This window comes from Ursus americanus, chromosome 2 (genome assembly GCF_024610735.1).
Source record: "Ursus americanus isolate L20-20 chromosome 2, mUrsAme1.1.p, whole genome shotgun sequence".
NCBI lineage: Eukaryota > Metazoa > Chordata > Mammalia > Carnivora > Ursidae > Ursus > Ursus americanus.
Window position 1 is genome coordinate 78073919 of NC_142128.1, and position 17029 is coordinate 78090947.

A 17029-nucleotide genomic window follows, 5' to 3' on the forward strand; every position below is an offset into this window, starting at 1 on the left:
CAATGTTCATAGGACTATTCATAACAGTCAAAAGTGAAACAACTCAGAAATGTCTGTACTCAGTACAGCATGCATCACTTGATCTCAGGTCACGAGTTCAAGCCCCACACTGGGCACAGAGCTTACTTAAAAAAAAAAAAGTCTCTACACTGATAAATGGATAAATAAAAAGTATATACATAAAAGGGAATATCATTTGGCAATAAAATGAAGTAGTGATACATGCTACAACACAGATGGACCTCGAAAACACTACACTAATTAAAAGAAACCATTCATTCTTTTTTTAAAAATTTAAATTCAATTAATTAACATATAATGTATTATTTGTTTCAGGGGTACAGGTCTATGATTCATCAGTCTTACATAATACTCAGTGTTCATTACAACACATACCCTCTCCAATGTCCATCAGCCAGTTACTCCATCCCCCCATGTCCCTCCCCTCCAGCAACCCTCAGTTTGTTTCTTAAGATTAAGAGTCTCTTATGGTTTGTCTCCCTCTCTGGTTTTGTCTTGTTTCATTCTTAAAGAACTACATATTGCATGATTCCATTTACAGGAAATGTTCACAACAGTCAAATCTAAGGGACAGTAAGCAGATTAGTGGTTGCCTAGCGCCAGGGGAGAGAGAGAAGAGACTGGAGGAGAATGGCTAAGGAGTATGAGAATTCTCTTTGAATGATGAAAATGTTTAAAAATTTATTTTGGTGATGGTTGTATAACTCTGTAAATATACTGAAAGCCATCAAGTTGTACACTTTAAATGTGTAAACTGAGGGGGCACCTGGCTGGCTTGGTCACTAGAACATGCAACTCTTGATCTCTGGGTTGTTAAGTCTGAGCCCCATGTTGGGTGTAGAGTTTACTTACAAATAAAATCTTTTTAAAAATTAAATAAATAAATGTGTAAATTAGTATGGTGTATGAATTATATTTCAATCAAGCCATCTAAAAAAGGAGTATCAAAGATAATGATGTAATATATTCCCTATGGTAAATGAAAGTAAATAAAACAAAATTTAAGAACAAGATGAAATAAAAACTAAGAGAGTCTACCACCCACAGACTTTTACTCAAAGTACCTAAAGAAGCACGTCAGCAAGAATAGGGAACCTAGAAGGAAGGCATGAGATTCAAGAAACAGTAATCATAGAACTGGGAAAATTTTGTTGATAAATTTAATCACCGAGTGCAAAAAGATAGTAATGAGTAAACTGTATTTTTTAACAAAAGAAAAACTAAGACACAGAGAAAAAAACTGGGGAAGGGATGTGCTTATTCAGTGGGTAAGGTGTAATAAGGTCCTTGTCTTGTTCAGGAGGGGACTTGAAATACTGAACAACTCCAGGCTCAGATAATTTTAGAATTCTAGCTAAGCTAAATTCTAGCCACGCTAAAATCTGATAGGTAACACTAAAAGAAAAGAAACATAGCATATAGCTTCCAAACCAGAAAAAAAAAGAGAATAAAGAAAATTCTACCAACATGATAGAAGGCAAAAAAAAAAAAAGAAAAGAGGGAAAATGGTAAAAGAAAACTCCTAAATTTGCAAACTAAAATTACTCAGAGCCGGGCTATGAAACTTCTACATATCACGACTTGGAAATCTGGCTAAAGCAGGACGTAGCAGCCTTCAATGCCTTAATTAAAAAATAACTCTCAGGGGCGCCTGGGTGGCACAGCGGTTGGGCATCTGCCTTCGGCTCAGGGCGTGATCCCGGTGTCCCGGGATCGAGTCCCACATCGGGCTCCTCCGCTGGGAGCCTGCTTCTTCCTTTCCCACTCCCCCTGCTTGTGTTCCTTCTCTCGCTGGCTGTCTCTATCTCTGTCGAATAAATAAATAAAATCTTTAAAAAAAAAAAAATAACTCTCAAACTAAGTGTTCAACTCAAGAAGCTATAAATTACAGAGAAAACTCAAGAAAGCAGGAAGACCATAATTACAGATAAGAATTCAAGGAACCAGAAAACTTAAAAAAAAAAGAGAACTCAAAAACTAAAAGCTGACTTTCTGAAAGACTACAAAAACAAAGAAACCTAAAGCAAGATATTACCAAAAAAGAGAAAGCTTAATGTTAAGAAAGAAAATAATCATATGTGGAATAGAGATTTTTCAAACATAAGCAATTCCTAAAAACAATTTCATATCAACACACTGAGCACATGGATGAAAGAGATTATTTTCTAAACAAATATTACCAAAATTGATTCAAGAAAGAAAAAAACACCTGAAAAAATAAACAAGCATTAGGTATACTAGTGGTTAGTATAGCTAGCTAAAGTCTAAGTCAGACATCACCCACCCACCCACTAGGCTCAGACAGTTTTATAGTTGAATCTTATCAACTTTCCAAAGAAGAAATAACCTCTATGTTTACAAACTGTTTTATGAGGGCAGTATAAACTTGATGCCAAAATTAGAAAAGGTCAGCATGTTTCAAAACACCACATACACATTTTTGTGTGTGTGACTACAGGTGCAAATATACTAGACGTAAATATACTAAACAAAGTATAAGCATAAAGTATAGGTAAATTTAATTCCACAGTGCATGAAAGGAAAAATATAATAAGTGGGTTTTCTCTATGAATGCAAAGATAACCATCAGAAAAATCTGTCGGTGTTTATTCACCGTATTAATGGAGTTAGAGACAAAAAGCATATGATCTAAGGGCACAAGGGAACTTTATGAATTATAGAAAATGCTCCATTTCTGAATTGTGGTGATGGTTACATAGTTGTATAATACATTCGTCAAAACTCAAATTACATGCATAAAATGGATGTATTTTATTATATGTAAATTATTCCACAATAAAGTTGGTTAACAAATATATGATCTCTGTGCAAAAGTACTCAATAAAATTAGACACTTACTTATAATTTTAAAATATTATGACCACTATCATTGCTACTAGTCACCATTATACTGAAGATTCTAATCAATGTAACAAGACAAAGATGTATAAAGTAGGAAAAAGATAAAACCCATCATTACTTGCAAATGATATGATTATCTACATTTTTAAAAATCTAGCTAAAACTAGATAAACCATTAGAACTAAAAAGAGTTCAGCAAATAAAAATCAATGGTGCTCTTAAACATCAGCAATATTTGATTATAATATGTAATCCCAAAATGCTCCCATTTACAATAGCTACAAAAAGGTATCTAGGAACAAATAAAAGATATGTAAAACCTATATAAAGAAATTTATAAAACACTATTTTTTTCTTATAACCATCTTTATTACACATTTTTAAACACTTCTCTACATCATTACAGAATGCCTACCATATCCATTCCCTTAAACAACACTGTTCTCAAAGAAACAAGTGGGCAGCACTCTCAGAATCATCTTTATTACTTATGTTTATAAAACGCTATTGAACATTTTGAAAAAAACAAAATGAGATATAATATGTTCACAAATAGAAGGACGTACATTGTTAAACATGGCACTTCTTTCTAAATTAATCTATAAATTAAATGCAATTCCAATCAAATCCCAAAAGATTTTTCCATGGAATTTAACAAGTTGATCTTAATAATGCCTATGGAACAGTAAAGGGCCAAGAACAGGCAATAAAGTTTTGAAGAAATTGCAATATATCAAGACTTCTTATAAAACTACAGTAATATAAAAGTGCGGTTAATAGTGTACAGACAGCCATGTCAACCAATAAAAATAAAAAGAGAGCCCAGAAAAAGACCCCAAAATATATGGAAATTTAGCATATTAGAAAGTGATTGGAGAGTGACATTACAAAGCAGTGGAGAAAAGATGGGACTATTGGTCAATCAGTGATGCTAGGACAAGTGGCTATCAGTATGTAGGAATTAGATTCCTTCCTCATAAGTTGTGGTCCATATACACAATGGAATATTACTCAGCTATCAGAAAGAACGAGTTCTCAACATTTGCTACAACTTGGACGGCACTGGAGGAGATAATGCTAAGTGAAATAAGTCAAGCAGAGAAAGACAACTATCATATGATTTCTCTCATCTATGGAACATAAGAACTAGAATGATCGGTAGGGGAAGAAAGGGATAAAGAAGGGGGGGTAATCAGAAGGGGGAATGAAACATGAGAGACTATGGACTATGAGAAACAAACTGAGGGCCTCAGAGGGGAGGGGGGTGGGGGAATGGGATAGACTGGTGATGGGTAGTAAGGAGGGCACGTATTGCATGGTACACTGGGTGTTATACACAACTAATGAATCATCGAGCCTTACATCAGAAACCGGGGATGTACTGTATGGTGACTAACATAATATAATAAAAAATCATTAAAAAAAAAAAAAGATTCCTTCCTCATAAAATGAAAAAAAAATTTCAGATGGATTCAAGACCTAAACTTGATAATCAAAACTCGATAAATATCAACGGATCTTTATGTCACTTGGGTAGAGGATTTCTTAAAGACACTAAAGAACAAATTATAAAGGGAAAAAAACTAGTAAATCCAACTACATTAAAATTTATATACAAGATCATTATAAAGTTAAAAGACAAGCCAAAAATTGAGATCAATTATTTAACCAAATTGTGCTTATAACGAAAGGATTAATATCCAAAATGTGTGTGTGTGCATGTGTATGGATATGTGCCTGTATGTACAACTCTTAGAAGTAAGTTCAAACAAACCAAGAGAAAAATAGGCAAACAATATAAACAGGCAACTCACAGAAGAAACTGAAGTGTTAGAAAAACATAAAGTAAACTCAACCTTTAAATACTACCGGGTGCCTATCAAATTGGCAAAAATAAAAATTGTGTGTGTGTGTGTGTGTGTGTGTGTGTGTGTGTATAGAAAGCCTGACAGTAACAAATGTTGGCAAGATGTGGGAAAGCAAGAACTTCCAAACACTGCTGGTGGGAATGTAAACCTATACTTTGGATGGATAATAAAGTTCAAATGTATCAGAATGTTATAGCTGAACAGTAATAGTTCAAATGTAATAGCTGAAGAGAAACAAACCCTATGACCTAGAAATTCTGCTTCCGGGAAATCTACTCCAGAAATTCTGTGGCATATTTACACTATACAAGGAGACAGTTATAAGAATGTTCTTGTAATACTATTTATAACAACACAAATAGAAATATCTAAGTGTCTCTCAAGCATAAGCAGTGCTGTATTCATATTCTGGAATACTATATATTAGCTCAATGAATAGAAAGCTTTGTGTATATATAATGTCAAGGGTGAAAAAGTTGCAAAATATGATCAGTATAATACAATTTATATAAAAATCTAAAAACAAATGCCATACATTATTTACGGTTACACATCTATAGAATAAAAGCATAACATGGACAGTAAGGATCCACTCAGCTTGAGGATAGTGATTACTTCTGAAGTAAGAGAGAATAGAATAGGATGGTGAAGGGGTACAGAGAAGGTTTCAAGTGCATCCATAGCTTTTAGTTCCTAAAAAGATCTGAAACAAATTTGGCAAAAATGTGAATAGCCCTTAAAAATAGGTGGTAGCAACAAAGATGTTCATTATGTTATACTCCATATTTTCTATATGTTTGAAATATTTCAAAGAACTTCTAAAAAATCAACTCTGTCCAATATATATACAATGGAATGGGAAAAAACAAGAGTGAAACAGGAAGACCTTCTAGAAAGCTTGTGTAGAAATCCTGGCTAAAGTGATGGTGATCCAGACTGGAAGTGATAATAGCAGGATGGAGAGAAATAGATGAATGTGAGATTATATTTCAAAGGAATAATTTGTAGTTTCTTGATGGAATGGATATGAGGAGTTCAGGGGAGGAAAGACTCAAGGCTGACTTCTAACTAAAGCAATAATGTAGATGAAGGTGCCACTTACTCAGGGAAAACGGGGAAGAACCAGTTAAGGGCATGAAGGAATTCTGTTTTATGTTCATCTTTTACACTCAAACATAAGCTCTTTAAAGGGAGAATCTGTCTACTTTATCTCCATATACCTCAAAGATCCTAACATAACTGCCAAATCAATGTTATACACGCTGGCTAAGTATTGCTTCTTGAAAACCAGAAAACCTTTAAAAATGTCAGCTTTCAAATACATTTGGTATCACTTAATATTCTAATAACAAGAAGAAAAAACTTACAAGAAGTTCCCACAAAAATTTTCCCATGCAGCTTATTCAGACTTTTAGGTTCTATACAAATGTATGCTATTTTCCCAAGCCATTTTAATTAATTTTGTATGATTTTACCAGTTAGATGTATTATAAGTTATGCAGTATTATAACGTATGCCGTTGTAAATGAGATAGGATTTATCCTAAGGTTATTATTTTTTTAATTTTATTTATTTATTTGAAAGAGTGGGGAGAGGGAGCACGAGAGGGGGGAGGGGAAGAGGGAGAGAGAGAAGCAGATCCCCCCTGAGCAGGGAGCCAGACACGGGGCTCAATCCCAGGACCCTGAGATCATGACCTGAGCCAAAGGCAGACGCATAACCTACTGAGCCACCCAGGCGCCCCTATAATAAGGTTATTATTACATAGTATCTCTTTATAAACTAGTACTTACGTATTTTAGTTACAGATTATTGAACCCCTCATCTCCTGGAATTCATAATACAACCCTGGTAAGTAGGCGGAACAATGCTGTAATATTTACTGACAGAGCTGGAATTCACACCTAAAGCATCAGGCTCCAAATCTAGAATTTACCATTAAAAAACTAAAGTTTGAAGAAATCAAGGGAGACTTGCCCCAAAATACACAGCTAATAAAATTGTAAGCTAATTTTGCTGTGCTTACAGAACTGATGCTATTCTAAGTTTATAAACATTATGAAAGTGTTATAACAACAAAATCTTAAAATTTATCCAAAAGATATTTTCTAATTATTCTTTTGCTTAGTTTTGAAGTTAGAATCATATGATATAGAGGATTTTTCCACTATTACTACATAACTGGAATGGTAGGAAAAAAATCATGTAGACCTTAAAGTCATTTAAGTAAATTTGTTCTCCTTCCTAAGATAAAAAGGTTACAAGTTACTTTAGAGGATAATTATATCTAAAAAGTAATACTTGGGGGGTGCCTGGCTGGCTCAGAGCATGTGACTCTTGATCATGAATTCGAGCCCCACGTTGGTGTAGATTTCACTTAAAAAAAAAAGAAAGAAAAGTAATACTTGGGCAATTATGATACCACAAGTTTCAATTATTATCTTTATGTTGTTCAAACTCAAAACAAGTGTATGTCAACTACTGCCTTTTGGCAACTTTCCCTTTTTAGTGAACCTAGGTCAATTTTTATTTGTCAGAGTGAATGCTGTGATTTTAACAAATTTCTGAGTATCAGTACACTTGTACATCCCCCTCTTGGTTTATCCCCATTGGCTTTGGGAGATTTAGGAGGGGCAGGGGACATGTTAGAAAGTAGTGCACAATTTGACAAAGATAAGGTACACAAAACCGTAAGTACAGGTAGCCCATACAAATAAATCAATGTTTTAATTGTTTTTCTAATAGTTCAGAAATAGTACTTAAAAGGGGGGTATACATGGGTGGCTCAGTCGGTTGAATATCTGACTCTTGATTTCAGCTCAGGTCATGATCTCGGGGTCGTGGGATTGAGCCCCACATCAGGCTCTGTGCTCAGCACAGAGTCTGCTTGTCCCTCTCCCTTTGCTCCTCCCCGGCTCGCGCGTACATGCGCACTCGCTCTCTCTAATAAATAAATAAATAAATAAATAAAATCTTTTAAAAAAAGAAAGAAAGAAATGGTACTTTTGAATGCCAAAGGAAAACACCAAAAGGTCTCTTAGGAAAACTGTTACAAATTTTTAACTGTGACAATAGAGCCATTTAAAAATATATATGATCCACATTTTTAGTAATGCAAATTCTGTTGCTGGATTTACGTAAGTTTTTATTAATTTTATTTCTCTGAGTTTTAAAGGATGCATCTAAATGGAAACAGAATTGAGTTCAAAGGTATATCAAGTACGCATGTTTTCTCAAGTTCAACATTATATTTTTATTGGATTTTATTTTGTAAACAATGAGAAACCAATCTTCACACTGGGGAGTGACACCATGAATGCTTTAACAGTATAACTTTGGCTGTAATACAAAGAATGGACAGTATAGTAGCAGTTAGAAATGGGAGAGTACTATAATAGAAGTTAGAGATTGAGAAGGTGTTGTAATAGTCTAGGTCAGGGGAGAGCTTTATAAAAGTCCAGATTCCTAGGATCTACTCCTGGAGATTGCTGAGTCAGTACATTTGGAGCAAGTTTTTATAATCCTAGAGAAGAGCTAAACACAGATGACTGGTAGTGAGTTAGAGCATCGAAGGGAAGATACCCTTCATGCTGACACCTTTAAAAGAGTATCAGAACTCATAAAATATTACAAGCTGATGCTTCACTTTTACCACAAAGAGCACTGACTTACCTGGATCAGGGTCATATTTTAGGTCCAATGGATGTACAACAGGGCAATACTGCTTCTAAACACAATATAAATTAAAAGAGATTTAATCACTTAATCCTTCATATAAACATTTCCTTCAACCAATGTAAGCAAATATACTATTAGCTGGTCAAACCATTCTTTTAAAGAAAGAAAAGTGGGTTGGGTCACGTGGATGGCTAAGTCAGTTAAGCGTCTGTCTATTGCTCAGGTCACCTCAGGTAGTGATCGTGGGGTCCTTGGATAGAGCCCCGTGTTGAGTATTAAGCTTCCTGCTTAATGGGGAGTCTGCTTCTCCCTCTTCCTCTGCTCCTCACCCCCCCCCCAATAGTGCTCTCTCTCTCTCTCTCAAATAAATAAAATCTTAAAAGCAAGAAAGAAGGAAGGGACGGAGGAAGGGAGGGAGGGACGGAGGAAGGAAGGAAAGGAAGGAAGGAAGGAAGGAAGGAAGGAAGGAAGATTGAAAGAAAGAAAAAGATCCTGAAATCTACAGGAAAGGAGGGGAAAAGATCAAACTAAGTCTGAATTATACCTTTTACAGCATTGCCACCTACTGCATACACTAAGAAATAGCACCATAAAAAAAGTTTAAGAAAAGCAAACAAGCAAATTAAGGGCACAGAAACTGAATTTTGTGTTTAAAGTACAAGGTAGTCTCCAAATTATGAATAGGCTGTTTTTCAAAAGTTCATTTTAAGACAAGTGTTTGGAACTCAGAACTCATATTTCCACAGAAATTCTGTTTTAAAAAGTGGTCGCTGCCATATCATCACGCTGAAGCCTGTACACTCTGTGATATACTGGGACTATGAGAGCAGAACTATAGCAAAGGATCCATGGGCTCGCTTCGGCAGCACATACGCTAAAATTGGAACGATACAGAGGTTAGCATGGCCCCTATGCAAGGCTGACATGGAATAAGATCTACAATTTCGCAAAAAGAAAGAGTAAAATGGTTCCTCCTTACTCCTGCCCAAAGCCAGCAGGAACCAAAAATGTTTTCTAAAAGATCTGCCTTTAGTATCCTCACCCCATCCATCCATCTTGCATCCATTTTTAAACTTCCACAGTGGTACCCCACCTAGGCCTGCAACTCTCTTTCTTTTACGTAATACTGATTACTAATTAGATTTTTCTCCAGGAAAGAAGGGGGTAGTTATAGGGAGAGAGAAAATAAATGCATTTGAATGTTTTTCCTGGGGAAACTTTAAAAAGCAAGGTTGGGGGAGGGGGAGGATAGAGTAGGGTATTTTTTTGAGGATGCTTTGGAAGAAAAAAAATGAAAAATTCTGCTTATATTTTTTCTCATAGAACAATGTCTTTATTGCCTAAAACAATTCCTGACAAAAGGCAACTAGAAGATTTAAATGTGAAAGTATGTTAATCTCAAAAATTAATGACAAAGAGTATAACATAATTTAAAGCAACATGTGTTTCTCGCTCCAGAGGCAGTGCCATTCCCAGCAAAACTACTCCCACCCCATCATGACTTTTGGAGCAAAACAAATTACAAACAATTCATAAACCAAATTTCGGTGTTATGAACAGGTATCATCCTTCATCATCAATTTAAGCTAAAGGGGTCTTCCAAAATATATAAACATATACAAATAATGTGCCAAACACAAATGACAAACAGAAAGAAAAGGCTTAAAAGATAAATTTATTGAGGCACCTGAGTCAGTTAAGTGTCTGACTCTTGGTTTTGGCTCAAGTCATAATCTCAGAGGTCATAAGATCGAGCCCCAAGTCAGGCTCTGTGCTTAGCAGGGAGTCTGCTTGAAGATTCTCTCCCTCTGCACTCCCTCAAACTAATAAAATCTTTTAAAAAAAGGATAAATTTATTTTTCCTTCCTGGTCTCAGAATTGTAAAGTTAGTCTTCCTTCCTCAAATTCTATTTTAAAATCAGCTGTGTTCAAAATCTAGTATAACTTAGAACAGGAAAAAATCTTATAGGAGATAAACAGTAGTAATTGAGGAAGAAAAGACAAAGAAAACAAAATGTCATCTGTGTCCACACAGATTAAAATTAAATTACTTTTAATCTTTTTATTGTAATAAAATAGACATAACACAAAATTTATTATCTCAAAGATAAATCATCTTACCAGAATTTCTTGTTTTGCTTTTATGGTTTTGATGACACATTCAAGGATCTTTCTGGGATACTGCTTACGTTTTGTGGCTACATCTACTATGATTTCATCAAACTGATCTTCAAGTATTTTGATATCAGAATCTATTTCAAGAGAAAAACAGTATCAAAAAATGTCTTAAAACACATTGCTTTTGTTCTATATAGAAGTATAACAAGCTAAATTTAGAAAATACAAAATAATTAAGAAAAACAAATATGGTAAGTTAATGGATGCCCCCACTTTGGTAATTAATTCATTTATTTACTCACTGAAAATCAATTACTGAGCACCTATGGGAAGCCAGGCCCAAATCAGAAAAATACAAAGATGAATATAACATGATCCCTGCTTTCTAAAAGCCCCCAGTTCCCTGGAAGAAACATAACTGCAAAACAACTTGATAAATGCAACTGAGGTATGAACAAAATGCTGTTTGGACACTGTACAATGGAACACTAACTCTGCCTGGGGAATTTAAGGCTTTAAACAGAAAGCAACATTTGAGCTAAGCCTTAAAATGTAAATCCACTGGATTAGAAAAAGGTGGGACAAAAAATAACAAGGTGAAGCATTTTAGGCAGAGGAACCTGTATTTGCAAGATCATAGAGGTTTTGGGAAACTTTGTTCTAAAACTAAACGTTCTAAATGGCTGCAGGATAAAGTATAAGGGAAGAAGGATGATAAAATATAAAAGAACTAGACTGTAAAGGGCATTTAACGTCAGAGTTTCTAACATGTTTTGACTTCATTATGTGCTACACCAAAGCTGTGACAGTAGCAGAGTGGAAAAGCTAAATCTGAGATAGACACAACTGGATAAATAGTAGGAAAAAGTAAGAGACACGGTGACTTTATAATTTCCTTAACTAAAACTATTTATCAGTGGCTTTCCTGCTTTAAAATAGTGAATCTCAAACTTCAGCAGAATAATTACATGGGGAACTTGTCAGAAGTAGAGAAATTTTGATTCAACAGAGGCCTCTGGAATGGGGCCCCAAAATTAAGCACCCTAGATGAAATGAATGCAGGTGGTACATCAACCTTATTTTGAAAATCACCTTTAAGAATAAGTAGTTAAAATACTAGAGAATGGGGTGCCTGCGTGGCTCAGTTGATTAAGGGTCTGACTCTTGATTTAGGCTCAGGTCATGATCTCAGGGTCTTGGGATCCAGCCCCAAGGGGCTCCAGCCTCAGTGGGGAGTCTACTTGAGGATTCTCTACTTCTCCCTCTGCACCCCTCCCCACATGCACACGTGCACCCTCACTCTCTCTCAAATAAATAAATCTTTTTTAAAAAAAATACTAAAGAGCTAGGTCATTGGTTTAACTGGTCTCACATCACACCTGTTCTGCTATGTCATAGTCTATGCTAGAAATTTATCTATTTTATTAAGTAGAAGCTTAAGAAGTCTGAAACAGTGATATTTATTTTTGGAAACCTTCAAACATTGCTGACATATATCAGTGTGTATACACACACACACACGCACATATTGGGTAAAGATTAATGAAGTACATCAGGTATCTCTCATTCATGTAACAAATATTAAGTCCAACTAAATTCTTTTGAGAATATTATGAGAAAAACAGTCACTGCTTGCTTTGAATACTCATTTTGATGAGCAGCCCTTCCTAAATTTTAATTTATCCATTTAAAAAGTTCAATCATTAGCCTGAAATAATGTACTATTTCACAGTATAAAAAAAAAAAAAGTCTCCCAGCTAAATCTTCTATGGAGGAGGAAAATGGTTTTTCAGCGCCACCTAATGATAAAGCTACAAAACTGAAATGTATAAACAATTTGAGTAGGGAAGATTTTGTCACCAATTTAACAAGTATTTACTGTGTACCTACTATATGCCAAGCTAAGTGCAGAAAAATAAATATAGCCCCTGCTCTCGAGGAATTTACCCTTTAATTCTTAAATGTCCCCGGTCAAGCCTGAAATCAAGTCCTTTCAGGATAGTTACAGAGGAAGGGAGAAAGTTGTTTTCACTTGTATGTTCATTCATTCATTCTTTCATTTGTTCACTCATTTCGATAATGATCCCAGGGAACAAAACGGACAAAAACCTTCTGCCCTTGCGAAGCTTACTTATTGCTTCTATGTATTAGAGCAGATACAAACCCTTTTAATCCTATCTGCTGAACCTTTTTCTCTCCTTTCCTACCGTCTTAGGGCAGGTCTTCACCATCTTTTACTGTACTATTGCGATAACTTCCCTAGGATCAGCCTGCCTTGAATGTCACCCCTCTCCAATCCATCCCCTACACGGCCAGCAGTTAGGTTCTAAAACACAAAGCTTTCATGTAAACTCTGTTTTAAAAATCTCTCCTGGCTCCCCATTGCCTACAGGATAAAGTGCAAATTTCTTAGCAAACCCTCAGGGCTCTTTGTGATCTGGCCCCAACTTCTCTCTCTAGCCACACCTGCCATTAGTTTTCCCAATTCATTTCTTTTTTTTTTTTTTTAAAGATTTTATTTATTTATTCGACAGAGATAGAGACAGCCAGCGAGAGAGGGAACACAAGCAGGGGGAGTGGGAGAGGAAGAAGCAGGCTCATAGCGGAGGAGCCTGATGTGGGGCTCGATCCCATAACGCCGGGATCACGCCCTGAGCCGAAGGCAGACGCTTAACCGCTGTGCCACCCAGGCGCCCCTTCCCAATTCATTTCTGACATTTTCCAAACATATCACTCCTTTGTGCCTTTGCACATGCTGTTCTCTCTGCTTCAGATATCCTTCCTCCTTTTTGTCTAGCACATTGTCATTCATTAAATGCATTTAATTTAACAACAATCTACTCTGTTAGGTCTTATTCCCCTTCCTAACAGTATAGTAATTCCTTGTCCATTTCCTTCCACTAACAATGAGTTCCCAAATAGTAAAGACCATGTGTTTTCATCTATGTCCTAGAATTTGGTATGGCGCCTTGGCATTATCAAGTGCCCATGAAAGAAGGTAAAACTGTAGTATTCTCAACTATTTCCCCTCACAGTTATAAGGAGGAAAAGGGACAAAGAATAACCACACTCCACCCAGGCTGCCAACCTATTAGAAAATATATATTTTTAATCTATAAATTGATGAATCATATTGTTAAAGGCAGCCTGGAGCAAACAATAAAGCAATTCCAAAGTGACTTCACAGAACAAGAGTCAAAGACACAGGAAAGTCTGCATAGTTTAAAATACTCTTAGGTGATTGTGATACACTCCCTCTCCCCTATGAATTGCTAATCATTCTGATAATATTTGGGAAATCTAATGTTCCCCGCTTTTACCATTTCAATATATAAACTAGAAAGTAAATTTTGGTGACTTTGAAGAGATAACTACAATAATCCCAAGGATTAGACAGTGAAATTTTCTGGGCAAAGTATTATACTAATGTTGAGAAGAAAAATTATAACCACAGAGGGTTACTTGATGCGCTTGGAATCAGCTCAAGGGTATAACTGGACAGCAAGTAATATCAAGCAGTGATGCCAAGTTATGCTGGTCAGACTCTGTTATATCACCATGGGGAAAGACAAGACGCTCTGACCCTCTTGTCAGGGTAGCCCTTCTCTTAGACTTTGCTGGAGAATTCTAACTCTTTTCTCACACAGATCATTCCTTGTCTACTAAATTTTTTCCTTCTTACACTGACCACCGACCATTTTCTTTCCATTAAAACTTTGATTTTTTTTTAGATAAGTCAACACCATTTGTTAGGGTACAATCAAGTCTGCTCTGAAGAAAGTATTCTGGGGCGCCTGGGTGGCTCAGTAAGTTGGAAGTCTGCCTTTGGCTCAGGTCATGATCCTGGTGTCCTGGGATCAAGCCCTGCATGGGGCTCCCTGCTCAGCGGGGAGCCTGTTTCCCTCTCCCTCTACGCCCCCCACCCCATTGGTGCTCTCAGTCTGCTGTCTTTTTCAAGTCAATCAATCAATCCTAAAAAAAAAAAAAAAAAAAAGACTGAAAATGGGGATTAAAAATTAGCATTTGAGATAAAATTAGCTACAAAAATAACTCAGAAATTAATGACAGAAGGAAAGTTAAATCACATACCCATAAAACTATCTGTAGCTTCCTGCCATGCTTGCCCATTAATGCTGACATTCTCTTGCACAGCTGATTCAAAAGTCTGAAATAAATTCACAATACTCAAGTCACTAAAAATAACTTTAAATATTGAACTAAAACATTTTGGCAAAATAAGAACTTCAGATTTATAATACAAAATATCAAGAAAAGATAGACTAGCTTATTAGTATATTCTTTTCAATGAAGATTCCATTTCAATCATTGATTCTACCTACATTTTAGCTCTGATAATCATTATGCTACATCTGAGAAAATTTGACACAAAATTTATATACTTCTAAGATGAAGGAAAAAAACAGGCTAACAAAGTTGAGCGCAGCTGAATCTCAAGGGTACAAGTACTACATATGCTGCTGAACGAGCATCAGTGTTAACAAAGAAAAAATGCTTAAAATAAGTAAAATTAATTTCTACTTCATAAAGGACTGTATTTTTTATTTTATTTTTTAAAGATTTTATTTGTTTGACAGAGAAAAACACACCGAGAGAGGGAACACAAGCAGGGGAGTGGGAGAGGAAGAAGCAGGCTTCCCACTGAGCAGGGAGCCCGATGCGGGGCTCAATCCCAGGACCCTGGGATCACGCCCTGAGCCGAAGGCAGACGCTTAGCGACTGAGCCACCCAGGCGCCCCAAGGACTGTATTTTTTTAGAGATGTACACTGAAATATATAGAAATGAAATGATTGATGGGGCGCCTGGGTGGCTCAGTCGTTAAGCGTCTGCCTTTGGCTCAGGGTGTGATCCCGGTGTTCTGGGATCGAGCCGTGCATCAGGCTCCTCTCCTGGGAGCCTGCTTCTTCCTCACCCACTCCCCCTGCTTGTGTTCCCTCTCTCACTCCCTATCTCTCTGTCAAATAAATAAAATATTAAAAAAAGATTGAGATCTGGAGTTGCTTTAAAATAGGAATTGTAGGGGCGCCTGGGTGGCACAGCAGTTAAGCGTCTGCCTTCGCCTCAGGGCGTGATTCCGGCGTTATGGGATCGAGCCCCACATCAGGCTCCTCCACTATGAGCCTGCTTCTTCCTCTCCCACTCCCCCTGCTTGTGTTCCCTCTCTCGCTGGCTGTCTCTATCTCTGTCGAATAAATAAATAAAATCTTTAAAAAAAAAAAAAAGGAATTGTAAAGGGACACCTGGCTAGCTTAGTCATGTGACATAGAGCATTTGACTCTTAATCTCAGGGTTATGAGTTCAAGCTCCACTTAGGCAATGTATCCTAAAGAACTATTCTCATAAAAACATAGGAATGTTTAGTAAAGCACTATTTGAAATTATGAAATACTGAGGGGCAAATGAAATCGAAATTCAAATTTGGAAAATGGTTAAATATATTATATCCATATCATGCAATACCCAAAAAGAACAAAGTATATCTCTACATATCACTGACAAATAATAGTCGAAGACAGATTTGGTAGAGAAAAAAGAAGCTAAATTCCTAAATACAGCAGCCTAACACTATTAATGTAAAAAACAAACAAAAAACTAAAACAACAAAGAGAGATGTAAAGGCATAAAAAAGGGTATAGAAGGATTACACCCTCCATGGGCCCTCCAAAATAGTAAGTTATTTCCAGGAAGGAAGAGGGATAGGGGAGAGGAATTCAGACTTTTGCTTTAAGCTCTTTTTTACAAGAATGTATTTTACACATTTTGTATAAGTAAAAATAAGCATAAATCAAATAATGACTGATAATTATGAGTTAAAGTACACACTCTACACTTTAAAGATTTTATAAAATAAAATTCTTACTTTATACATGGGCATTCAAGGATTCTCTCAGAATAGAAGCTGTAATATTCATTGCACAATCATATCTATATGACTTTTTTAGACTATCCATTACAATATTACGTGATTTTAGATAAAGAGATATATCAACATAATTAAAGCCTTTGCCTTTTATCTGCTCTTAATATAAAACACAAGTGAATTCCTTGGTAGTTTAAGTCTTCAAACCTTTATCTTCTAATTCACTTGATCATCCATTAAATAAGGTATAATAGGTTAAGCCAAGCTTCTCTTTTTCTGTAAAGTAAATGTTCTAAATAGGTTAGCACTTCCTACAAAGGGGCAAATTCTAAGATCATTATGCAACAAAAGTCTTTTCCCAGAAACTACTAAAAATGTCCTGAAGTATGTCTCTATTCTTCCTTTCCTTGCAAGAAGGTGGTAATAGCATTACTGTATACAAAACTGGAAGACTCACTACTCGGGCTGTTTCTTTATTCTTCTTCCATTTGACATTTATTTTTATTGTTTGCACTGTGGTCGTTCGAACTCACAAATGTACTGCATTATGAGCTTTTAAATTTATTTTCTACAGATAGACTGTATGCTTCCTTAAGGCAGGTA

The 17029-nt window shown here is 35.9% G+C and overlaps 1 protein-coding gene and 1 pseudogene across 1 annotated transcript in view; one reads left to right on the forward strand and one right to left on the reverse strand.

Annotated features, from left to right (window-relative positions):
* NSL1 (NSL1 component of MIS12 kinetochore complex) overlaps positions 1 to 17029 on the reverse strand; it is a 34429-nt gene that overhangs the window by 16413 nt on the left and 987 nt on the right. Inside the window, exons 2-4 of the mRNA XM_045787867.2 lie at positions 14637 to 14712; positions 10551 to 10681; positions 8424 to 8478 (exon numbers count right to left, since the gene is read on the reverse strand). Of these exons, the coding sequence (XP_045643823.1) occupies positions 8424 to 8478; positions 10551 to 10681; positions 14637 to 14712 (262 nt within the window). The remainder of the gene's footprint in view (positions 1 to 8423; positions 8479 to 10550; positions 10682 to 14636; positions 14713 to 17029) is intronic.
* Positions 9280 to 9375, forward strand: LOC123785881 (U6 spliceosomal RNA; annotated as a pseudogene).